At 42.4% G+C, this 23,408-nt stretch overlaps 1 protein-coding gene and 1 non-coding gene across 2 annotated transcripts in view; both read right to left on the bottom strand.

Moving 5' to 3' along the window:
* Positions 1 to 5,380: 5,380 nt before the first annotated feature.
* TEKT3 (tektin 3) overlaps positions 5,381 to 23,408 on the bottom strand; it is a 40,050-nt gene continuing 22,022 nt past the window's right edge. Inside the window, exons 5-8 of the mRNA XM_055306699.1 lie at positions 20,248 to 20,391; positions 17,301 to 17,523; positions 14,199 to 14,353; positions 5,381 to 5,597 (exon numbers count right to left, since the gene is read on the bottom strand). Of these exons, the coding sequence (XP_055162674.1) occupies positions 5,381 to 5,597; positions 14,199 to 14,353; positions 17,301 to 17,523; positions 20,248 to 20,391 (739 nt within the window). The remainder of the gene's footprint in view (positions 5,598 to 14,198; positions 14,354 to 17,300; positions 17,524 to 20,247; positions 20,392 to 23,408) is intronic.
* LOC129497969 (U6 spliceosomal RNA) lies at positions 18,348 to 18,450 on the bottom strand. The gene has a single exon (XR_008662018.1). It is a non-coding gene; the product is annotated as a U6 spliceosomal RNA (small nuclear RNA).

The following is a 23,408-nucleotide window of genomic DNA, read 5'->3' as shown; positions in this document are numbered from 1 at the left end:
AAGGCAGGAAGGTTCCAAATGGTCTCATTCACATGACTGGCAGCAGGTGCTGGCCTCCCTACAAGCCCATCTGCAGTCATTGGCTGAGGTTCTGATCCACACGAGCCTCTCCATGTGGCTGTTTGGGCTCCTTCACAGTATGGTGATCTCAGGATAGTCACACTTCTTATATAGCAGCAAGGTCTCAAGAGCACAAAAGCAGAAGTTTCCAGGCCTTCTCAAGGCCTCTGCCTGGAATTGGCACAGTGTTACACTGTATTCTGCTGTGTTAAGTGACCAGAAAGTGAGCCCATATTCAAGAAGAAGATAGGACTTTGCAAAGACATGAATACTTGGAGGTATGATTATTTTCCCCCAAGACCCTGAGAAATATCTACTACATCTAGCCTTTAGGAAACTGAGAAAGTTGCCTCTTCCAGCATTATTTTAAAGTGTCAGTGCTTTAGGGTGCCTGGGTGACAGTCAGTTGAGGGTATGACTCTTGGTTTCAGCTCAAATCATGATCTCAGAGTGGTGGGATCGAGCCCCTGGTCAGGTTCTACACTCAGCAGGGAATCTGCTTGAGGATTTCTCTCTCTCCCTCTCTCCTTCTCCCCTGCCCTTCCCCTTTCTTATGTGCACGTGCTCTCTTGTTCTTTCTCACTCTCTCAAATAATAAATGATAAAATAAATAAATAAAGTGTTAATGCTTTACTCTTTCATTCTGTGGTGTGAATGGTGCTCTTAAGTCTTATCTGTGGCCCTGGCTTATTATTTTCCTCTCGGGTTGCCTGGCCTCATCACTTAAAGAGAACTCCATCTTTGCTACACACATCATGTAGCCTGGGGTTGAAACGTGAAACCGGCCAGCTTGTTGCAAATAAATGGATATCCCCCAATATATGTAATGATTTTTGTTTGTTATCAGTAAATACATAGGTTTCAATAAAGAGCAGGTTCTCAGGCAAGCAGAGCACAATTTGGGAGGGGAGGGGACTGTAGGAAAAGCATCCTTATGTCTGAGTAACTGAGGAACTAAAACACCCAAGACAAGAACCTTGAAACTTAGTCCAAGGCTATTACTTCACCTTACAGGGAGGAAGAAAAGTGAGAAAAACAAGCAATTTGTATGGTTCCCACAGCTCTATCCATCCATACACAATGAGGTACCATTTAGAGCAGCAGTAAAAGGCTCCCTGTCCCTGACAAGCTCCTTCCTCACTGTGCCACAATGCCACCAGAATTGCTTTACAGTCCTGGTGAGCTCTTTAAAAGATTGTTTTGCTAGGGGCGCCTGAGTGGCTCAGCGGTTGAGCGTCGGCTTTTGGCTCAGGTCCTGATCCTGGGGTCCAGGGATCAAGTCCCACATCGGGGTCCTCACAGTGAGCCTGCTTCTTTCTCTGCCTATGTCTCTCGTCTCTCTCTCTCTCTCTGTGTGTGGTGTGTGTCTCTCATGAATAAATAACATTTTTAAAGAAAATTTAAAAATAAAAAGTCCTTTTGCTAAGAGGAAAAATCTCAGCAGGAGAATGTCTCCTATTAGCTCCCAGAAAAACTAGCAAATAGCAAGGTCCGGAGAGAATGAGCCCTAGAAGACAAAACAGAACCTTTCTGATGTTGATGGAGAAAGATTTGAGCTGAGAAGGATTCAGAACAACTCAGAGCAGGGCTAATTGTTTTTGTGCGGCCACTTCTCTGCCCTGAACTCCTGCAGACAACACTATCCTCTGGCACCTCTCGATTCTTACCTGTCCAAGCTCACACAGGGCCTCAGCATCCTTCTTAATTCAGCACTCCACACATACACACTACCAAGGTCTAGAGCTGGTCTGCAAGGTGAAAAAGATTGTCCAACTCTGGTGAAGAGATGAAATATTGTCTTTTCCCCTTGAATGCATAAATATATAGGGTTCCGAAAATACTGTCAGAGCTCTGTGGGCCCAGAAGACTGGTCTTGGCAACCAAGTCAATGGTGAACCTGGTACTACTGGAAATAGTTGAAGGAAGGGTCAGGGCTAGCAGAGTGGAAATGAGCCTGGGGACACAGCAATAAACAGCCAGTCTGCCTCCTGTGCGCCTTGGGTCAGTCCTGCATACAAAGGAAAGGACTCCATCCCTACTCTCAGGGCAAAACAAAAATTATAACCTACAACCAGACCCCACCTCGGCTATTTACAGCATGAACTCAGAGTTCGAAAGTGCCAGGTGAGGTGTTTATGACACTTCTCCAGAGGCATAAATGGAAATTACTAAAATTATAGGTGACTTGGCTATTTAGGGGCAGTTACACGCATTTCTAAATCTGAATGATGCTTGGGGAGGTGGAAACCTTTGACATTCCAGCAGCCCTTCCTTAAAGCCACAAACTAGTCAAGATACCTTGGGCCTGAATATATAAAGCCGCATCCCGTGTTGATATTTGTAAGCCTGTGATTCTCACACAGGGTCACACTTGGTGATTCTTCGCTCTTCATGCATTTCAGCGTTAGACTATTTACCTTCGTGAAGTGGCCACAATATTTAAGATCAGCAACCGAATGTTTATTTGTGGAACACAGGCTTGCCCACAGTTTACTGAAATAACAAGAGAACTGGCCTTTTTCTGCGTCTGAACTACGTTTTCTTCCCATCACATTCTTGTAATGCTGGCAACGTATGTTTAAGGGGGGGAAAGAAAACAATTCCACAAGCATATATTTCTTTTAAAAAAAGGTAGCAGGTCATGGAAAAAGTCACCAAGATTTTCCCTGAAACATATAACAAGTTTGAGAAATGGGGAATTTGTTTATTCTTACTGTCGTCTAAAAGCGATGACTATCAACGCTTGATTGCTCTCATTGCCTAAGCGTTTGAGTGGCACTTAGAGGTCTTTGTTTCCATTAGAAGCAAAAGGAGAAGGATTTGATTTCTAAAATGATTTTTAAAAGAATACACGGAGACCACAAAAATACCCCTGGTCCAAGCTTACCATGTTTGTCAACACTACTAGCATTTTGAGATATTTCATGAAATTGACTAACCAAGGTCTGAGATACTTTTGAGAGAGAGAGAGAGAGAGAGATGGATTTGGGGTTGATCAACAGTGGTTAGATAGGAGCAGGGAGGAAAGAGAGATGCTAGCTAGCTCATGGCAGAGAGGAGGTCTACACGTAAGTGACAGGGAGGAGATACAGAGAGAAAGCCTTTCCCTCGGGTAACACCACCTTCCCATCTCAGAGCTTCCGCATCAAAGCATTCAAAGCCAGAATGCTGTTGACATCCTATCAGGTTGAATTCCAGGTGTTTAAATGTAAGTTCAGAAGACACTAGAAGATTGAGAAGAAATTACAAGTCAATAATCTTGAGATGAAGAAGAGCTTTCCCATGTAACTCCAGAGGCAATACTTAAACCATGGAAACACTTGTACACTTCCACCTCTGTACATTAAAAACCATAAACAAAATGTAAAGGCTGGTGCCATATAAAGAATCCACGTTCAGTACCTATGGTGAAAGTGTCATATGATCAATATACAGGGAACTCTCAAAAATAAATGGAAAAAAAAAGATAAATAGGGGAAACAGGCAAATTACAAAAACAAGCAATTAACAGAAAAAATCAAGGGTCCAGGGAACAATGCTCTCCCTACATCACTAGTGTCCAAAGATGTTAAAGCAATTAAGAAGAACATTTTTATGCTACTAAATGGTAAAAAAAAAAAATCACAGTTATCAAAGATGTAGAAGGACAGGCCCTCTCATAGAGTGCTGACTGGAGTGCAGAGTAACACAACTTTCAGGAGGGCAATATGACAACACACCATAAAAAAGTCTTTTTTTTTAATGTGCATAACTTCTGATCTAGCGATTCCATATCCTTAGGAAAATATTAAAGATGTTTGCAAACATTTAGCCAACAAGATAAAATCATGTCTATGTTTTTATGATAAGAGTGAGGCATGGTATAAGTAGCCAGTGATAGAAATTGGTTATAGAACATTCTAGAATCTCAATGCAATGGTACATCAATAAGTCATTAAAATGAAGCTGTGAAAAGAATGTTTAATGACATGGAAAATGTGCATATGATTAAGTGGAAAAAGCATAAATGAGCTGAAATGAATGAGGCACAGAGAATGATATCAGACACATAGTAGGTGCCGGCTGCTTTATTTGGAATGATTCCAATTTTGATAGGAACGCCAGTGTATAAATACAGAAATAAAACTCCGTGTATGTCAAAATATCTAGTTAGTTTAGAAATATAGAAGACATTATCTTCTTTTGTTGTCTGTATTTTCTCAAGTTCCCACAGGCAATATGTATTGTTTTTTAGGAAGGTTTTCAAAAGCGATGCTGTGGGTAAACAGCCAAAAACATATTTACATATGTAAATAACCATAAACATTACATATTACCCACATACATAGATAAACATTATATACACATAGAGTCAAAGCCAAAGCACAGAAAATAAAATGTTGACAAACCTCAGTGATCATTTCTGGGTGTTATGATAACGTGTGCATTTTAGGAGTGTGTGTGTGTATGTGTGTGTGTGTGTGTGTGTGTTTCTCCATTTCCAAAATATGTCATGCAAATGTTTTTCATTTATAATAAAGAAAAAGTTATTTTAAACAATAATCCCTGGGATACCACAGGACCTCCTGGAATTTAAGCAATGCTCAATTTTGCAACCCATGGTAGGGACAACGCCTCTATCATCCTGGACCCCTTGTACTCAGTTCCCATGGAGTTACCAAGTCCCGTTGATTGTTTAGAATATGTTTTGCATTTCTCCTTTCTTTGTTTCTACTGCCATCACTCTAACTTCATTGCTCAATCACGATTTCATAAGGCCATTTCCCTGCTCGGAGATGTCCGTCAACTCCCCTCAACTACTTGACCTGGTGATGAAGACCTCCCCATGTTATATACCCTCCATATGAATCACAGTGAAACTGGTCCCCTTACTATTGTTCCAAAAGTACTGCGTTTTGTTCCACCTTTGTGCTCAGATCACCACATACCCAAGAGTTTTTGTCCTTTCCTCTGGGTTTCCTTTGAGACAGAGCTGAAAATCCACCCTATTTGTGATTCCTGCCCCCACCGCAGAGCAATACAGAGGAAATACATTTCTACTTTTCAGCCCATTTGTGTTACTCAGAGGACAAGAATAACACAAATAATCTTTTTTTTAACCTTCTCATTAAATTGATTATATTTCTTTATATCCCTTCCATAGCTCAGAAGCCTAGTAAATATAGAAAATGAAGGTTTGGGCATAAACAAAAGACTTTCCAAGACAGGACACTGGTACAGTTCTAACAACACAATCCTTTATTTAGTGAATATATTAGCACTCAGTTTAAATTGCTGCCACAGGGCTTTGGTTCCACTTTTCCAGTTCCTGGTGGGGTCCCTAACAGAAGCCCACCAGCCGGAGGGTGTTGGGGAAGGTCTTGCGCATGCTCATGCATTTTTCCTGGTCAATGTACAGGGAATTGGCTTTGACAGCCAGGTCATGCTCCAGTGTGGCTTTGGTGTGGACCAGCGACTGCAGGGTGTCCTCCGCTTCCCTCAGGCGCTGCTGCAAGGTCTGGATGGTGTCATCCACCTCATACACTTCATTAACAAGACTGTGTAAGGAAAGAAGCACCCGGTTAGCTTAGCAGAAGTCACATCCCTAAGGTTGGTTATGTGCTGAATTAAGGGCCTGCATGGTTACTGAATTCCTATTAGAAGGTGGCTGCTGGGCTGAGTGCACATGCATCATCCCAAAGTCAGAACAAATGTGCAGAGGAAGCAGTACTTAGGCTTCCTTGTAGGTCTGGTATCAGGCCAGGGCCACATCCCTTAACAATGCCCAGGATCCAAAAGGCAAACTAAGCATATTTTAGGGATACCATCAAATTTTTGTACACAAACACACATATTAAATTATTACATTTTTTAGAAGAGGGAAAACTTATAAACATGTGACACTTTTTTTTAAATTTTTTTTATTTATTTATGATAGTCACACAGAGAGAGAGAGGCAGAGACACAGGCAGAGGGAGAAGCAGGCTCCATGCACTGGGAGCCCGATGTGGGATTCGATCCCGGGTCTCCAGGATCACGCCCTGAGCCAAAGGCAGGCGCTAAACCGCTGCGCCACCCAGGGATCCCTATGTGACACTTTTTTAAATAGTAAAGATGGGAAAAATCAAAACTTAGCTGGACTTTCTTACATTACTATTTTATCATGGCAATTCTTTTCATTGTTAGGAGGAGGGGGGATACCCAACTTTACTCAATGGCTAGAATTCAGCACAATTTGTCAACATATCCTGGTGGTGGCCGTGGTAGAGGTTAGTTAATGAGGCATTCCTGAAATTATAATGCCCGTGCCCCCCAGCAACATCCCAAGGCAATGCCTCAAGTTCCCAGACTAAATATATTTGTAATTGTTGAAAACGTAATAGGACAAGATAATGTTTAAAATCAGCTATATAAGTGGTGAAACAAGTTGTAGCTCTAATTACCTTGTGATGATAAAAAATGACACATTCTTCATTAAGACAAAAAGAAAAAAAATCATTTCATAGAAAAACCTATCACATCTCCTCAAATTATATTAGTCAATACTGTTTTAATATTCATTTCTCTGATTATTAGAGAAACTTCCCTGAGTGTCTACTGGCCTTGTTGCTTGCAGCATTTCTTCTGTGAACTGCTTCTCTCTTTTGCTCCTTTCTACTGAGGTATAACTATTTATCTTACTCATTTGCAAAGAGCTCTTTCCATATTAGGCATATTGATTTTTTTTTGTCTGCTTTGCTTCTGACAAATGTTTTCCCTGATTTCTTTTTTGCCTTTTTAATTTTGGTTATGATGTGTTTTCTATACATAAGATTTCAAATTTTTACAGTAAGTCAAATCTTTTTCTTTATGATTTCTTCCATTGTGTTTATATTTAGAAAGTCTTTCTCTCTCTTTTTGGGGGGCAATTAAACAGAGGCTCCATTACCCACTGATTTGGCCAATTATATTGAAGAGAGATGACTATGTGGCCACTTAAGAGAAAAGATAGGGAACAGTTTATAAAAAGACAATAATAATAATAGTAACACATTTATTAACTACTTTATTATATATATGGTATATAATATATATGTATTATGTATACACACTCTACATGTAGTATTTATATATATAAATATATATGCATTGTATATACTATCCTAAGGACTTTCCACAATCAAAAAATTTATTGTTAATTTCATAACAACACCATGAAGTAGATACTGTGATTATCCCCATTTTACAGATGACAAAACTGAGGTATAAGGAACTTAGGTTACTCTCCTTAGAGTTTTGCATGGAATGACCTATTGGCTGCCTTTAATTACCATGCTGCTCCCTGCCTGATCCCGGTCAGTTGAAAACACAACTCCAAATTTAACAAATTGTAAGTAGTGCTTGAATATTAAAGTTTTCTTTATTTGGGAATTCATTTATCTGCAGACTGGAGGTGCACCAAGTTAATGAAAATATACAGTAATACAGGGGTCCTGCCTGCCTCATTTAGTAAAACATGTGACTCTCAATCTCAGGGTCATGAGTTCAAGCCCCACTTTAGGTGTGGAGCCTCCTTAAAAAAAATAAAAATAGAAAAATAAAAACATCCACTAATGTACAGAGAATGGTGATGATAACCACAGACCACATAAAGATATGTGTGTCCCTAGGGATAGAAAGGAATTTCACCATCATAGAAAAATATCCAGGCCATGTTAAAATCATTATACCAAGGCAACAGTCTAGCTTCACAGAACTCTGCAACTGGAAAATAAATGTGAGAGGTCACCAAGCCCAGCTTCCTTGTTTCACAGACATGGAGACTGAGCCAGGAGACTGATGAACTGCCTTCTCCACAGGCACGCGGCTCACATGTGTTTATAAGCTTCACACAGTTATCCAGGAAACTAAGAAGGAAATAGGGAGTCTCACTGGCCATAATAAGGAACTGGGTCCCATTTCCTGCCCCTACGGTCTCAGCTCCCTGCAAGAGGCAGAAGCAGAGACCAGGGAAGTGGCTTCAGGATCCAGGACCCTTTTGGGCAAGACCATTTCTATTTGTAATCTCCACAGTGTAGGGTTACTGGGTTAACACACAGGATGCCTCAGATAAATCTGAATTTCAAAGAAATGTGCATTTTTTTAGTGTAGGTATTTTTTTAATTGTGACCAAAGACACACAACATAGAATTTACCATCTTAACCACTTTTAGGCGAACAGTTTAGTGGTGTTACCTGCATTCACACTGTTGTGCAACCATGACCACCATCCATTCACAAAACTCTTTATCTTGCAAAACTGAAACTTGGTCCTCATTGAACACTAACTCTCCATCCCCCCTGGGGCCCTGGTAATCACCATTCTACTTTCCGTCTCCCTGAATATTACTGCTCTATGATCCTCATACAGGTGGAATCACGCAGTGCTTGTCCTTGTGTGACTGGCTTATTATTTCACTCAGTGTAATATCCTGAAGGTTCATCCATGTGGTAGCAGGTGTCAGAATTCCCGACCTTTTTAAGACTGAATTATTATTATAATAATATTATATAATAATATAATATTATTTAAAAATATTATTTAAATTATATAAATAATAATTTATAATAATATATAATAATTATATAATAATATATTATAATAATTCAGTCTATGTATTTTCACTTGGCACAAGGCTTTTTTTTAGTAGAAGTATTTTATGCAGTATTTGGGATATATTTATACTAGAAATTATTCATTGTTTACTGAAACTCAAATTTTACTGGCCATCCTGTGTTTTGATTTGCAAAATCGGGCAACACTACCACAAGGGCCAGTGTCATACCAGCACAAAGTAGGCTCTCACAGAATATTAAGATGGCACCAAAGCAATAACTTTTCTACCCAAAACTCTCATGCTCTCTTCTTTGGCACATTTTTAAGGAGAGGCACCAAATCAGAAGCCACTGTGTAGGCTGAATGGCGGGAAGACAAGAAGGCAGGAAGGCGGGGGGGGGGGGTTCTCATTTTGTACCCCATAGAGATCTGTATTCATTGAATTCATTTTAACATCAGAATGCATCTTGATCTTACTTGTGAAATTAAACAAGAAAACTTTCAGAGAAAAATATGGTAAAAAGTTTGACGTAAAAGAATAAAGGAATAATCTCTTTGCAGTATTATCTTATGTTGTGTAGTAGTATGAGGAAACAGCGTTCACACCTAACAATAACCTATATGCTGTAGCCACATGACAGAAGGAATGCAAGCAATACTTTGAGAAAAAAGAATTTGTACTTGTCACGGGGGAAGAAACTCACAATACGATGTTCGTTGAAAAGTCAAGATAGGGGCACCTGGGTGGTTCAGTGAGTTAAGCGTCTGTCTTCAGCTCAGGTCATGATTTCAGGGTCCTGGGATTGAGGCCTGCATCAGACTCCATACTCAGGGGGGAATCTGCTTGTCCCTCTTCCCCTCCCTTCTCCTCCCCTTCTCATGCTCACATGCATGTACTCTCTTTCTCAAATAAATAAATAAATAAATAAATAAATAAATAAATAAAAGAAAGAAAGAAAGAAAGAGAAAGAGGATAGAAAATCCCATAGGCAGCTTGATCACAATTTTGTCAACATACCTGGTAGAAATACAACAAAATGCTAACTCTGGTTTTCCCTCAATGGCAACAAAGAATCAAAGATGGGTTTTATTTTTTACTTCCTTTTTCTGATTTTTCCCCCTTCATGAGCAGATAGATACTACTTTTAAAGCCAGAAGGAACACGGTTAAATATTTTATAAAATGGAAACACAATTTTGAGGGACTTAAACTCTCTTTGGCTTTTAGAGACCAACACAACAGGGCGACGGGGCCAACTTATCTTGCTGGGACAGCACGACAATCAGACTATGATGGTCTAGAAATGCCCAGGAACTGCTGTCCCATGCCCACCTCTAGGCACACCCTCCTTCAAGGATGTGCCAGCTACTGGCTGACCCTGGCTGAGGGAGGGAGTGGAATAGATGTGTCACCAGCACCCCAGGCCATCTGAGGTCCCATCTCAGGCCATGGGGACATGGTCTTTGCAGATGCTAACCAAAGCATCTTGATCACCCACCACACCCACTGTGCCCTTCCTTCTCTGCTCCGCAGGCAAGTCCTTGAATATGCTTGCTCTGTCTCAGACCTCAGCAACTTCACCCTTCCCATCTCCACTGCCCAAAATACCCTTTTTTGTTTTTAAAATTTTTATTTATTTGAGAGAGAGAGAGAGAGTATGAGAGAGAGGAGCAGAGGGAGAAGTAGATCCCCTGCTGAGCTGGGAGCCCAACGCAGGGCTCAAATCCAGGACCCTGAGATCATGACATGAGCCAAAGCATCTGTTTAGCCAACTGAGCCACCAGGCATCTCAGCCCAGAACATTCTTACCCTACCCTACTTTTCATCCCACTAATTAATGCCATCCTCAAAGCCCAAATGTGAAGACACTCTTCAAGAAGTCCCTCCCTCACCTCTAGGACTATTTTGCTACCTAATGGCATGTGTTCCAAGAGCACCAACTCTTCTGCAGCCCTCCTGGCACTTGGCTGGGCCTGTTTGTTACATCTGCCTTGCAGGCCATCAACACAACAAAAGCAACAGCTCCCTGAGCCCACCTTCCTCGTGGGTGCATCTGCAGCCCCTTCTGCAGTCCACAGGCATCCCAAAAATACTTGTGGGATGAAGACCACTTCCATGCCCCAGGTGAGGGAGGCCACAGAAGGAGATAGGGAGCTGCCTGGAAGTCCAAGTTCACAGAGTCTTCGGAGAACAAGAACCAGAGCCCAGGTGACAAAGAGGAAGCACAAGCTGGAGGGGAAGCCTGGAGGAAGCCTGGAGGGGTCCACTTCCAAGACACCTGCAGACAGTCCAGGAGGAAGAAGACACCACAAAGGGTCCCCAGAAGGCTCAGAGAAGCAACAACAAGCTGTGAAAACAGATCCACACAGCGCATCTCCCTTCATCTTAGAACCTGCACTGTTTTCTCACTTTTTTTTTTTTAGAAAAGGAATTGAAGATCCACAGAACGCAGGCAGCTGGTGCCTTGCCTTTCACTGCTACGTGAGTACAGCTGGGAGATCCTGCACTTCCCTCCCTTGTGCCCTTAGAAACACATTTTCACCCATGTTTCAAGGCCACATCTCTCCCTCGGCTTCCTTGTTCTTGGCAGATCACAGAGAGCTGTTCTGCTGAAACCACTCATTTTGGGGGGAAATTGCAGAACTGAAAAACATTTTGCATTCAAATACAAATAAAGCTACTGTCATTCTTTTTTTTTTTTTTTTAATGCACCAAGGTTATTGAAGTAAAGCAGAGCCTGGTCTGGCCTGCCACCACCAAAGATGCCAAAAATGTTTAGAATTACTTTTGCAAGAACCCGTTCAGAAAATGTTAAATGAAAATAAAAGTCTCAAAATGAAAACTGCAATTTTTCTCCATCCTTGCTTCCCTGAGTCCGTGGTCCTTTGGATCACCATGCTTTAAAAACAAATATTTACAGAAACAAAAGTGGGTTTTGTCCTAAAGTCTATAAAGGAGAAATGGACATGGTATGGATTCTACAGGAAGCAAAGGGAAAGTGAATTCCATGTAGCTGTGAAGTGGAGGAAAAAAGGAAAAGTCATTCAGCTTCTGTGGAGCAACCTCCCATGCCTCATTTGTCTGAAAACTCCAATGTCAAATTAGACCACTACTCAAAATCCTTTTAAAAAGCAGCCTGGGTTTGTCTGGTGCCAGTGTGAACAATTTATGTATCCCTGTCTCTACTCCTGGTGACTCTGCAGAAACTTCCAGAGAAAGAAACTTCACTCAGCTTCCCCTAATAAGATTTGCAGAAAGCCACAATTCGTGATCTAAGCCTAACTGGCCAGATGTCTGAGCTCTCACTACCATGCTCTTCCCCAGAAGCACGGGGACACGGCAGACTGGCCACCCGGGCACCTGCCTGGCCTCCGGAGTGGAGAACAGCTTATCCTAAATCATGAACGGGCTATGTAGGAATAGGGGTTCTCTGGAACCTACTTGGGGAAACGTGTAGCCATCCTGGATGCACACCCATATGGCTATGGCCCAGACAACACCTCCACAAGGAGAAATGCAGCTAATCCATTGGCATATATTCTAGAACATGCTTCTTAGCACCCAACACAGACAACATGCATGCTGTACAATAGGGTGTTTTGCTGTAAGGATCTCCTCTGTGACCCTCAGTTTCATCCTCTGTGAGAGAGAGAGAGATAGGGATACAGTACCTGCCTTGCCAGCTCACTCCATGTGGGCATTGAGGGAGTTGGATGGGATCGGGCGTGCAATAGGGGGATGGATGGTAAAAGCACCATACATGTGAAAGATGGGGGAAGCAAAAGCAAATGGTTGGTTTGGCTGAAAAGAGCTCCGCAGTGAGGCAGGCAAGGGCTTAAACTGTGACTCTACTTACCACATCACACAACCTGCTTCTGCCTCATTTTCTTTATTTGTGAAATGCAGATCATGAATGAGGGCTGAGGATGGGGCTTGCACAGAATGAGATCCATACATGGTGGCAACTACTCTACTCTTGCCATTTCAGCATCTTTCTCCTCTTCATCATTGTTGGCCTCACGACGATCTCCCTGACTTGCTTCCTAGGATCAATCCTTTGTCATGAGAAGGGAATCCCATCATGGAACCAGGTAGGGGACAACACTAGTGGCATCTCCCCACAGCACCAGAAAGGAATTTGGAGTTCAAGAGTGGCCGCTTTGGTTCCTCCAGGTGCTATAAATTTGATTTGCTTCTGTGCAGGGCATTTTGTGACCTGAGAAGAGTGATGAAGAAATCCAGAAAGAAATGGCAAGCCAGCCAGTATTGGGAAGTTGGAAATGAAGCCAGAACGCTGGGGGAGAAAAGCTTTGCCCAATTCCTGACAAGCCCATCCTAAAAGGAATGTTCAAAGTTAAAAATGATCATCATAGGGGATCCCTGGGTGGCTCAGCGGTTTAGCTCCTGCCTTTGGCCCAGGGCGCAATCCTGGAGTCCCAGGATCGAGTCCCAGGTCGGGCTCCCGGCATGGAGCCTGCTTCTCTCTCCTCCTCTCTCTCTCTCTCTCTCTCTCTCTCTCTCTATCATAAATAAATAAATTTTTAAAAAATGATCGTCATAATAAAAAGGCATCTAGTGTTTGGGAGATAAATGGCGGCACCACAGTCATGTTGCCATGTATATGGGGGAGAGGACTGTGCTTGATGAAGACAGCTGGTTTCAATTTCTACTGAGATCAGAACAAACTGAAATGAATCTGAGGTAGTCCTAGGGGACCATGAGGATGGTCTTAATGAGGAGAGAAGATATCAAATGCCAAGAGAGGCCAATGAGAACAAATGGGTGAGAAAAAATAGAAAGGGGTCAGTGGAACTGGTACCACAAGTCCCTTTCTAATGAGTCCCAGGCACTGAAAACCACACAGCAAGCAACATACTCTGCTGCTTATAAGAGAGGTGTTCTGGAAACTCCAGACCCCTGGGAAGCACAGAGGAACCCAGAGGACCCATCGGCCCCACTCAATGAGGCTTAACATTTATCACTTGTTTTTTTTTTTTTTTTTTGCATACAGTGTTGATTTTATGTCCTTTTTTTTTAAATTGTGGTAAAATGTACATAGCACAAAAAATTTTACCATCTCAACTATTTTTAAGTGTACGGTGCAGTGGTGTTAAGTACTTTAAAACTGGGACACCTTGGTGGCTCAGTGGTTGAGTGTCTGCCTTCGGCTCAGGGTGTGATCCCAGGGTCCTGGGATCGAGTCCCACATCAGGTTCCCCGCAGGAAGCCTGCTTCTCCCTCTGCCTGTGTCTCTGCCTCTGTGTGTGTGTCTCTCATGAATAAATAAATAAAATCTTTAAAAGAAAAAGTACTTTCAAACTGTTGTGTATCCATCACCACCATCCATCTCTAGAACTTAACCATCATCCCCGACTGAAACTACATGCCCATTATTAATAGTTATTAACACTTTCAAAGAAGGCTCTTAGACAATGACTGTTAGTGTGCTCTTCCATGTGACAGCAGAAAGCGACTTTATAAAGAGCATGGAGCCGCCACCATGGGGCAAGTGGGTTGCCCGGTGGGCTGCTCCAAGGTGCACCCTGACCTTGCCCCTCCTGCCAAGGGCACATTCCTGCCTCACCGTAGCTGAGCCATGTCCCGGCAGAGTTCTATGTTGGGTCTCCTCGTACGCTCGTCCAGTCTGGTCTGAGCCACCTTCAGGAAGGCAGACTTATCTTTGATGGCCTTCTTGATGGATTCTATGGTCATTTCAGTCTGGAAAATCTCCTGCAGGGTCTGTATGAAAAGAAGCAAATACTTGAGGCCTCTTGCATTTAAGGCTTGAGGCCTGCCTTGCCCTCTCCACTGGACAGGTGGATTCTCTCAAGGCCTTTTTCCCTCCCTGTCCTCCAGACTCTCTGGAGAGCTGACTGTGTGTGTCTCTTCCCTCTCCAGGGGAAATCTGCCAGGCGGGGGACATTTATACCACAGAAATGAGCAAATATGACAAAATGGCGCCCCCTCCCACCCACAGCCCTCAGATCACCCGTCGTTAAAAATTCACATGTGTGCATAACTCTGAAAAAAAGTGAGGCTGTGAGGTTTGAGGGGCCCTTAGGTCATCCTCACATAACATGTTCTGCCTCTTTTTCTTCTTACCAGTGTCACGGAGATGTTTTCCTGCTGGTGGAGGATTTGCCTTGAAGTAAATCAAGTTTAACCTGGGTGTCTTATAAGGAAGGAGTACTCCTGATTTTATATTATTTTTTCTTAAAGAATGTCCCCCCAAACTGTATAAACCTGAGTCCTTCCTTGGTCTTCTCTCTCACCTATGCTCTGACAACTCTTCTTTCTTCTACAGCTTTGACCTCTGCACTCCCAGTTCTCCAAGTCCACCTAGCACTGCCCCCTTCCTCAGCCACCTTCCTGTGGCCTGAAGACACACCCCAATGTCCCCCAAATTCTTATAAAACCTCATGTCTTTACCACCACGCTCTCACCCAGTCCCACCTGGGTATTCTCCAGCCGGTACCCTCCCGCCTCCTGCTCCCAGTCCCCATGGCACACATTCCATAACGGTCTTGTTCACTCCCTCTACTGCGATCAACAAATCTCCAGGTGGCCCCTCTACACCTGGACCCAGTGGCCCTCATGAAACTGCACTCTCAGAGTCAATAATTATCCTCCCCGATGTCTCCCTCTCATTGAAACTCTTGCTCTGCTTGTCTTCTCTGGCCAAGCACTGTCCTAACTCCCAGCCTCTCTCTCTAGCTGCTCCTCACCACTTCCAGTGCAAGGCTGCATCTTGAGCCACTTCTCTGCTCTGTCCCTTCTCCCCTCTCATGTAGTGTAACATCAGGGACTCACCACTTGCATAATCAAGGAGCCCTGAAATCCACCACTTCAGCTTTGACCTCCCTCCCAAGCTTTCAACAACCTGTTGAAGATCATTGCACTGTCCCTATCACCAAAGCCACCCTTGGGGGCTCCCTGTCCCCCTGAAGCTATCCCTATCTCTCACCAACAGAAATAACTCTTCCTTCTGCAGCTGTTTCATCTGCAGCTCCAAGTTCTTTTTATACCTTTCTGGTCTTTTCTACTTTCATGTCTCATCTCAATCCAAATACAAGGTGGCAGAGCCAGTGTGTTGTTGATCAGTGTATACCCCCAAAGTCTCCAGCACAGTACTTCAAATGCAGCCATTCTGGCCCAAATACTGTCCTCTTTCCCAGCCCCAGAAAGGCTCTTGTGTTGACATCCTAATCCCCAGTATCTCAGAATGTGATTGTTTTTGGAGATGGAGCCTTTGAAAGAGGTAATTGCGTTAAAATGAGGTCATTATGGTAGGCCCTGGTGCAAAATGACTGGTGTCCTTAAAAGAAGGGGAGATTAGGACACAGGCACACATAGAGGGAAGAGCACGTGAAGACCTAGTGGGGGTTGGCCATCTGCAAACCAAAGAGAGAGACCTCAGAAGAGATCAACTCTGCTGACACATGGATCTTGTACATATAGCTTCCAGAATTGTGGGGGGGAGGGGGGAGTGACTTCTGTTGTTTAAGTCATCCAGTCTGTAGTGCTTTGTTGTGACAACCCCAGAGAACTAAAGCAGAAGTAAATAAAAATTTGTTGAATAAAGGGACTCCATCAGGTGAGCCTTCCAGAGGCCTTCAGAATAGCTTCATACTGCCAGTGAACACCTTCCCATGGATGTCTTCTACAGTGTGGCTCCAGGCTGCCTTTTCAGGCTTCTCTCCCAGGACACACACCATCCATTTACTGACCTGAACTCCACTTCTCACTGGCTACCTCCTGAGGCTTCATTCAAGACATCACCCTGTCGGAATGTTCACCTCTTTCTCCAAGCCCCAACAACACTTTCTACATTTGCTGTTTGGCAACTGCAATTTCTAATTTTCTATTGATACTAATTGTTCATGAGCTTTTCATACACGTGCACATCTTGACAAATATAAGTTCCTGGGTGGCACACCGCCTGGCCCAATAAATATCTGTCGCCCAAAGAAAACAACATGAGAAGGGAAATTGCTGTAGTCTAAGAAAACATGGTGCCCTCAGTTGGATAATACCTCCTTCCAGCACACATGGCTGACTGTGTCAGGTTCTTAAAATAAAACATGAAAACCTATAGGCAGCACAATCCACAGAAATAATAAGGGCTCCAAGACTGACGCTAAATAAAGAGCTCTTTGTTTATCTTGAAACATTCAAATTCTGCATAAATCCTTCATTTTATTGTCACTCTAAAATGCTTATGCTTGGAGCACTTTAAAAAGTTCAATATCAGAAACACTCTTGATCCACCTAATAGTTTCCTGTATTTGGTTTTGTATTCCAGAAAAAGGGCCTGAAATAATTTCACAGAAAACATTCCTCCCATATGTTCTAATAATAAATTCACTTCCTAGTTACATACAGTGATTCATTAAACTTTAATCATAATATTTTTGTTTCTATTAAATGCTAGGAACCTTTCAATGCATAGTGCATTCTTTGTATTCCAAAAACCAGGGGATTCCAATTTCATTTTGACACCTGGCTACTTGGCTAAAATAAATGGTGTGCTTTATACTGTTTTTAATTTTTCTTAGTCTGCACGGCCAGGAGGCCATGCATCTTATGGTGTCTCTCCAGGAATGGTGAGAGATCTGTGGTCCCAGAGCCCCCTCCCCTGTTCTATCTATCCAGGTCAGCTAACGGGTACCACTGGTGCTTGATTTACCTTCGCTAAGTGAACCTGAATCTTATTTTTAGCATCTGCAGTCTCAGCTATGCGATTGGTGAAAGATACATTCACTTTGTTGAATTGATTCCACATCTCATTGGCAGTCACAACCAAGAGGTTTTGAATGTCATCTCTTAGCTTGGCAGAGGCTGCGCGTTCACTTTGGGAACGGAGAATATTGTCATCTGTAAATTTGGCCCAGGACTCAGGCACTGAGACTCTGGAAAAAAAAAAAAAAAAAAGGTAGAACCATACAATGGTAACGATGATGAACCAGCCTGAACAGTCTGTAGGCAATCATTCATTTTGTAAAAGGAGAAATTCCCTATCACTGAATCCTGGTTTTACTACATAAAATGTAAACATCAGAGGAAAGCTTATTTAAAATTTTTCTTAATTGTTCCTTATTTTCCTGCTTAGTTTCTATAAATCCAGAGCATACACCAAGTCCTCTGCCACTCGTCGGCCAGGGGGTGGGGAGCAGTGGGGAAGGGATGGATGAAGGATGTGAGTATGTTGGTTCACAAGAAGTGTGTCTCCCCAGTCCAATAAGCAAATGAGAAAATATCCAGTGTCAGGAGTAATCAGAGTACTAAATGAAAGCAGCAACATACTAATAACCCTTTATCAGATTAGCAAAGACTGAAGAGAATGGTAATTTTCTGGTGTGCATGTTTTTAAAAGTTTTTTCTCATATCTTGCAGGCAGGGTTGTTGAATTGGTACAATCATGCCAGAGGACAACATACACCAAGAACCTATCAAATGTAACCGAGAAATTCCATTAACAGAATTTTTTTTACTGTGATATAACTAACATATAACATTGCATTAGTTTCAGGTAGATGTACAGCATAATAATTTGATACATGTCTACATTGCAAAATGATTCTCACAATAAATTTCTTTATCACCTATCGCCATACATGGTTACAATTATTTTTTTCTTTGGATGAAAACTTACATTCTACTCTCTTAATAACTTTCAAATATACAATACAGTATCATTAACTATAGTCATGAATCTCTATTTTACATCTCTAGACTAAAAATAATGTGCTTCGTGAATTTGTGTGACATCTTTGCCCAAGACCCATGTTAATCTTCTTGACATTGTTCCAATGTGAGTATATGTGCTGCTAAAGCAATATAAAAATTTGTCCTAAGGAAACAATGCTCCCAAAAAACTGTATACTTGAGGCCATTAATGTTCAGCAATATTTATGACTATCCTTGAAAACTTTAAAACAGTCTAAGTGTCCAAAAGTAATAGAAAAAGTTGGTAAATTATCATACTTTTAAATGAGTGATCCATATGGCATGCAGACTCATGTTGTAGCATATTTTCACAGTTTTTATAAATCAGGAAATGAAAAGTCAGACAGACTATATAAACAGTATGTGTGTAATGCCATTCTTTAAAAATATAAATCTGTATCTATATGTGTGGAACAATATTGGAAGGACTAAGGCAGCCCAGGTGGCTCAGCGGTTTAGTGCCGCCTTCAGCCCAGGGTATGATCCTGGAGACACGGGCTCGAGTCCCACGTCAGGCTCCCTGCGTGGAGCCTGCTTCTCCCTCTGCCTGTGTCTCTGCCTCTCTCTCTCTCTCTCTCTCTCTCTCTCTCTCCCTCCCTCTGTGTGTGTGTGTGTGTCTCATGAATAAATAAATAAATAAACTCTTTAAAAAATATATTGGAAAGACTAACAGGTCACATCGGGTATGGTGGGCTTATGGGTGGCATTTCTTTGTTGGTCTTATAGGAAATCACGTAAGACTCTAACTGTTGACTAGTTGTTAGCTCAGGCCACAATGACCCAAAATAACACCCTATATGCTCCATATCCTGACATTCCATGATGGATGGCTAAAAACTCATGCTGGAAATAGAGAAGGCCCTTGATGGAGGGCAAGGTGCTCAGAGCATGTGTTTAGATAATGGCACATCCCCTGCCCCAGAAGGAGAAGAGGAAGATGCTTCTTGTTCACTTCAAGCCAAGTAAAAGGCATTTCAAGGGGAACACTTAGGGCATAGGGTTTGAATCTGATTCATACCTGAAGAATCTAAAAATCAAAGTTGGCACATGCTGCTTTGGGGGTGACCAGCCTTACAAAAGAGAATCTATTTGGGGGTCACTTTAAAAGGAAGGGGGCATAAGCATGGGAAGGAAAACAGGGAACTCTTCAAGGTGACAAAAATATTCTTCATCTCAACCATGGTCACGGTTGCATAGGCATAGAAATTTGTCAAAACTCACCAAAATGCATTTTAGTGTAGGTGAATTTCACTTCAATCAAGTCGATCAAGTCGGGTTTTTATTTTTGTTTTGTTTTGTTTTTAAGGAAATGACTAGAGAAAGACCATGAAGCCAAGACTGCATCCAGAGCCCTGGCAAAGTCACCATTGGTGGAGCAAGTTTAACAAGTGGTGGTAATAAAACATGATGCTGTTTTTTAGCTTGTACCCTATGGAATTCAGGGCATCCAATACACTGGCAACAGTTTATTTTCTTTACGCTTATATGTGTTTCCTAGGTTTTTCTGCTTCAAGTAACTGTTATTTTCACAATTAGAAATACAAATAACAAATATCCTCTTTTTTGAGCTTTAGAAAAGATTTATTATTGAAGTACAGTTGACTTACAATGTCCTATTAGTTTGCAGTACAACACAGTGATCCTGCTATTCTATATGTTACTCAGTGCTCACCACAATAAGTGTAAATAACAAATATTCTTTTACAAAACAATATAGGAGGCAAGTATCAAAGCCTGACTGAGGAATACTCCTGGTTATGGAAGACTCATCCAAAGCAGGGTGTGTCTTTTACCTTCCCACATCTTCCCATGTTTTGCACTTTAACCTGTAAGCTGCATCATTTTGAAGGGAGAGAGGATGAATTAAATGACATCGAGATCTCAGAAGTGGCTTGTGCTTGACTTACGTTGCATCAACCCGCTCCACTCCGCGAAAGTAGCTCACACCATCTGACGTGTTTCGCAGATTGTGGCATTTATCGTCGATTCGGTAGGCTGCCTGTTTATCACTCAGGTCCTTCTCCAGCTCATGCTGGGAGGCTCTGTTAGCTCTGTAAGATAGGGGTGGGGAAATGGAGTTTCAGGTTTAGGTAGTCATTTGATATAAGGAAGAGTAATTGCCCTTCTGTGCTGGGACCCACCCACTCATGTAGGTCTCTCCTCTTTCACACCATGTCCAGCTTCCCAATTAAAAGGAGACTTCCCTGGAGATGTCCATACATGTGAGTAATTAGAACCTAGCCCACGCTGCCCCTCCCATGCATGGTGGGCCTTGGGAAAGAAGAGGTGCAGATAAACAGAAGGTGGGTATCTGGAACCCCAGGGCTGGGGTCCGTCTTCCTAACACAAACACTGATCCAGATAGGACATTGGTTTAAATTAGGCCACATCTGTGCCTCTCTTTGCTTCTTCTTTTTCCTCTTCTATATCCTAATTCCTCCATTCTTTAAGGGACAATTCCCCCAAGAAGTTCTGAGACATTTATAAAGGGCCTCTCTCCATCTGTATGTGAACTCCATTTATGGTCACATGAGGCCTAAGAAGTTGGCCAAGTTTGCCAGGAGATAGAAATAAAGCATCAATATTTTGTCCTGGGGCAGGAGACAGAGGGCTTGAAAGGAGATCAGGAATTTGGGGGCCTCCTGGCTCATCTGCTCCAGCAGCCACCACCCTCCGGGAAGGAAGAGGCACTGAGATGCATGGTGTTCCCTGTCCTGCCAAACAGAGAGGAGACCTGACAACTCACTACGAAAGAGACAGGCCCATGGCATGGGCATGGGTGACAGGTGAGCCACATCTTTATTAAGGCAGCAGTTTATTCAACAAATTACTGAGTGTCTACTACCTGTCAGGCACTGTTCTCCAAGCCTGAATGCATCAATGGACAGAGCAAACAGCTCTTCTCCAAAGAAGCTTACACTCTACAAAGAGGAGATAGGCAATATCCCTCATGAATAAGCCAATCGTGCAGCCTGTTAGCTTAACAACGCAGAAAACAAAGCAGAAAAAAAGGAAGCAAGAGTGTGAGTGATTTAAATAAGACGGTCAGGGTAGGACTCCTTAAGGAGGCAATGCTTGAGCAAAGACTTGCAGGGGGAAGAAGCAGATCATGCAGAGCTGTGTTGGAGGACATTGGAAGGAGTCGAGTTTTCCTCCAAGTGAAGTGAGGGACTGCTGATTTACAATTTTAAAGGATTGTTTGGTGCAGGGGGCAGGGAGATCCCTTAGCAGATAGGTACAGTGAGCCAGGTGAGAAATACTAGCAGTTTGGACCAAGGGGTAGCAGTGAAGGAGGTGACAAGTGTTCGGATTCTCAGTATATTTTAAAGAGAAAGCCAAGAGACTCCACTAGGAGATTAAACATCAGTGGAGGGAAAAGAGGTAGAAGCTGAGTAATTGGAATAGCAGAATTTCATCGACAGAGGTGGGAAAGTTTTTTGGGGAGAAGACAAAAGTTCAGCCAATACACTGAGCTTGAGCATCCATTAAATATCCAAGTGTAGTACCAAGGAGGCTGTTGGAATTTGAGAGAGAAGTCTGGGCTGGAAATAAAAATTGGGGAATCATTAGCATATAGATAGTATTTGAAAAGCAGGATGAATGGATGATCTTCATTGTTTTGGTATTCCTGGCCATTCAAAATGCTCCTGGCATACAGAAGCCATGTGGTAAAGCCTACGCTGAATTTGAATAGATTAATTCCAGCTGCAGCTTCCCCATAGCTTAGCCCATACTTTTAGGTAAGTCACTTGATCTATGAGAGTTCATTTGTGTGTGTGTGTGTGTGTGTGTGTGTGTGTGTGTGTGTGTGTGTAAAATGGAAATGAAGGTAGCAACATGCCAGTAGCCCGCATTTTGTGAATCCTAAAACAATTTTGTGGATTCTAAAGCACATACAACAGATAAAGACACCTCCCTTTGCTATTTGTTTGGTCTCCCATCTCAGGTTATTGTGTTCAAACTCTAAGATTAAAGGCCTTTCTCATTTGTGGTTCTGGGACCAAGATGCCCCATAGCCTTCCTCTCTTGAGCTGACATAACCTTGACCTCCTCTGACCTAACATCAGAACCTTCTTAGGAAGGTGCTTTAGGCAGCACCCCATTGTTCTGTCTTATAGCCCAAGATGGGAAAAAATCTTGGCTGCCATGTTGGTGACTAATGACATTCCATTTCCAACTGAGATCCAAACTGAGGCCTTCATTGTGGGTTCCAAAGCAAATAGAGTTGAAAAGCCCTCTTCCTATCACCTTCAATGGACCAAAACCAATGACCACATTAAGGATCTCATAAATTCTGAAGAAACCATCCCAGGAAATGAGGTAGACATTTTATTCATTGTATATTAAGGTTTTTAAAGGATCACAACAAAGGTTCCACACAGTGCATACATGGACACAGAACTTCCTGCAAAGACTTCAAAGGGTCAGGAATGAGGCGATTTGGTAGCAGACACTGATAGGAAGATGTGGATGTTTCACAGTGGAACAATCTGGATGAGAAGGGTGAAGAATGTGGAGGAGGAGCTGAGGATTTTAAGTTATAAAAGAAAATAGGATTGGGACCTGGACCCTCCAAAAAAAAAAAAAACAGAACAGACGCCATTCTGTGAACCATGCTAAACTGTAGTTCTCCAATTTCTAGGCAGCAGAAAGCATAAAGGAGTATCAGATCTGCACTGCCTTGTATTTGAAGCTCTGGTAAACTCTAGAGTTAACCAAACCACGAATAGTCAGTCATCCTTAACTAATCTTCTACCTATCCTCAACATTTCTGGCTAAAGAGCCCTTCTAGTCACAGCAAGAGAGAGATCCCAGACATCTAAACCTCTCTGACTTGCAGAGCTTGGTGGGCAAACAAAACAAGCAATACTGATACCTCTAAAATATGTATTCCTTCTGGGGTATCACAAATTATCCTTGACAATATCTGTATAAACAGAAGCATCCTTTCCTTTGGGTGACATATTTGATGCTGCTTTCCGTGGCCATAACCAGGTGAACATTCATCTTTCTAGTCACATTAGGAAAGAGGCTCAAACAATGTATTTTCTAAGCTGAGAGCTGTTAT

Source organism: Nyctereutes procyonoides, unplaced genomic scaffold (genome assembly GCF_905146905.1).
Source record: "Nyctereutes procyonoides isolate TBG_1078 unplaced genomic scaffold, NYPRO_anot_genome, whole genome shotgun sequence".
NCBI lineage: Eukaryota > Metazoa > Chordata > Mammalia > Carnivora > Canidae > Nyctereutes > Nyctereutes procyonoides.
Note: the sequence above shows the minus strand (reverse complement) of the source record. Positions and strands in the feature narration are given on the sequence as shown.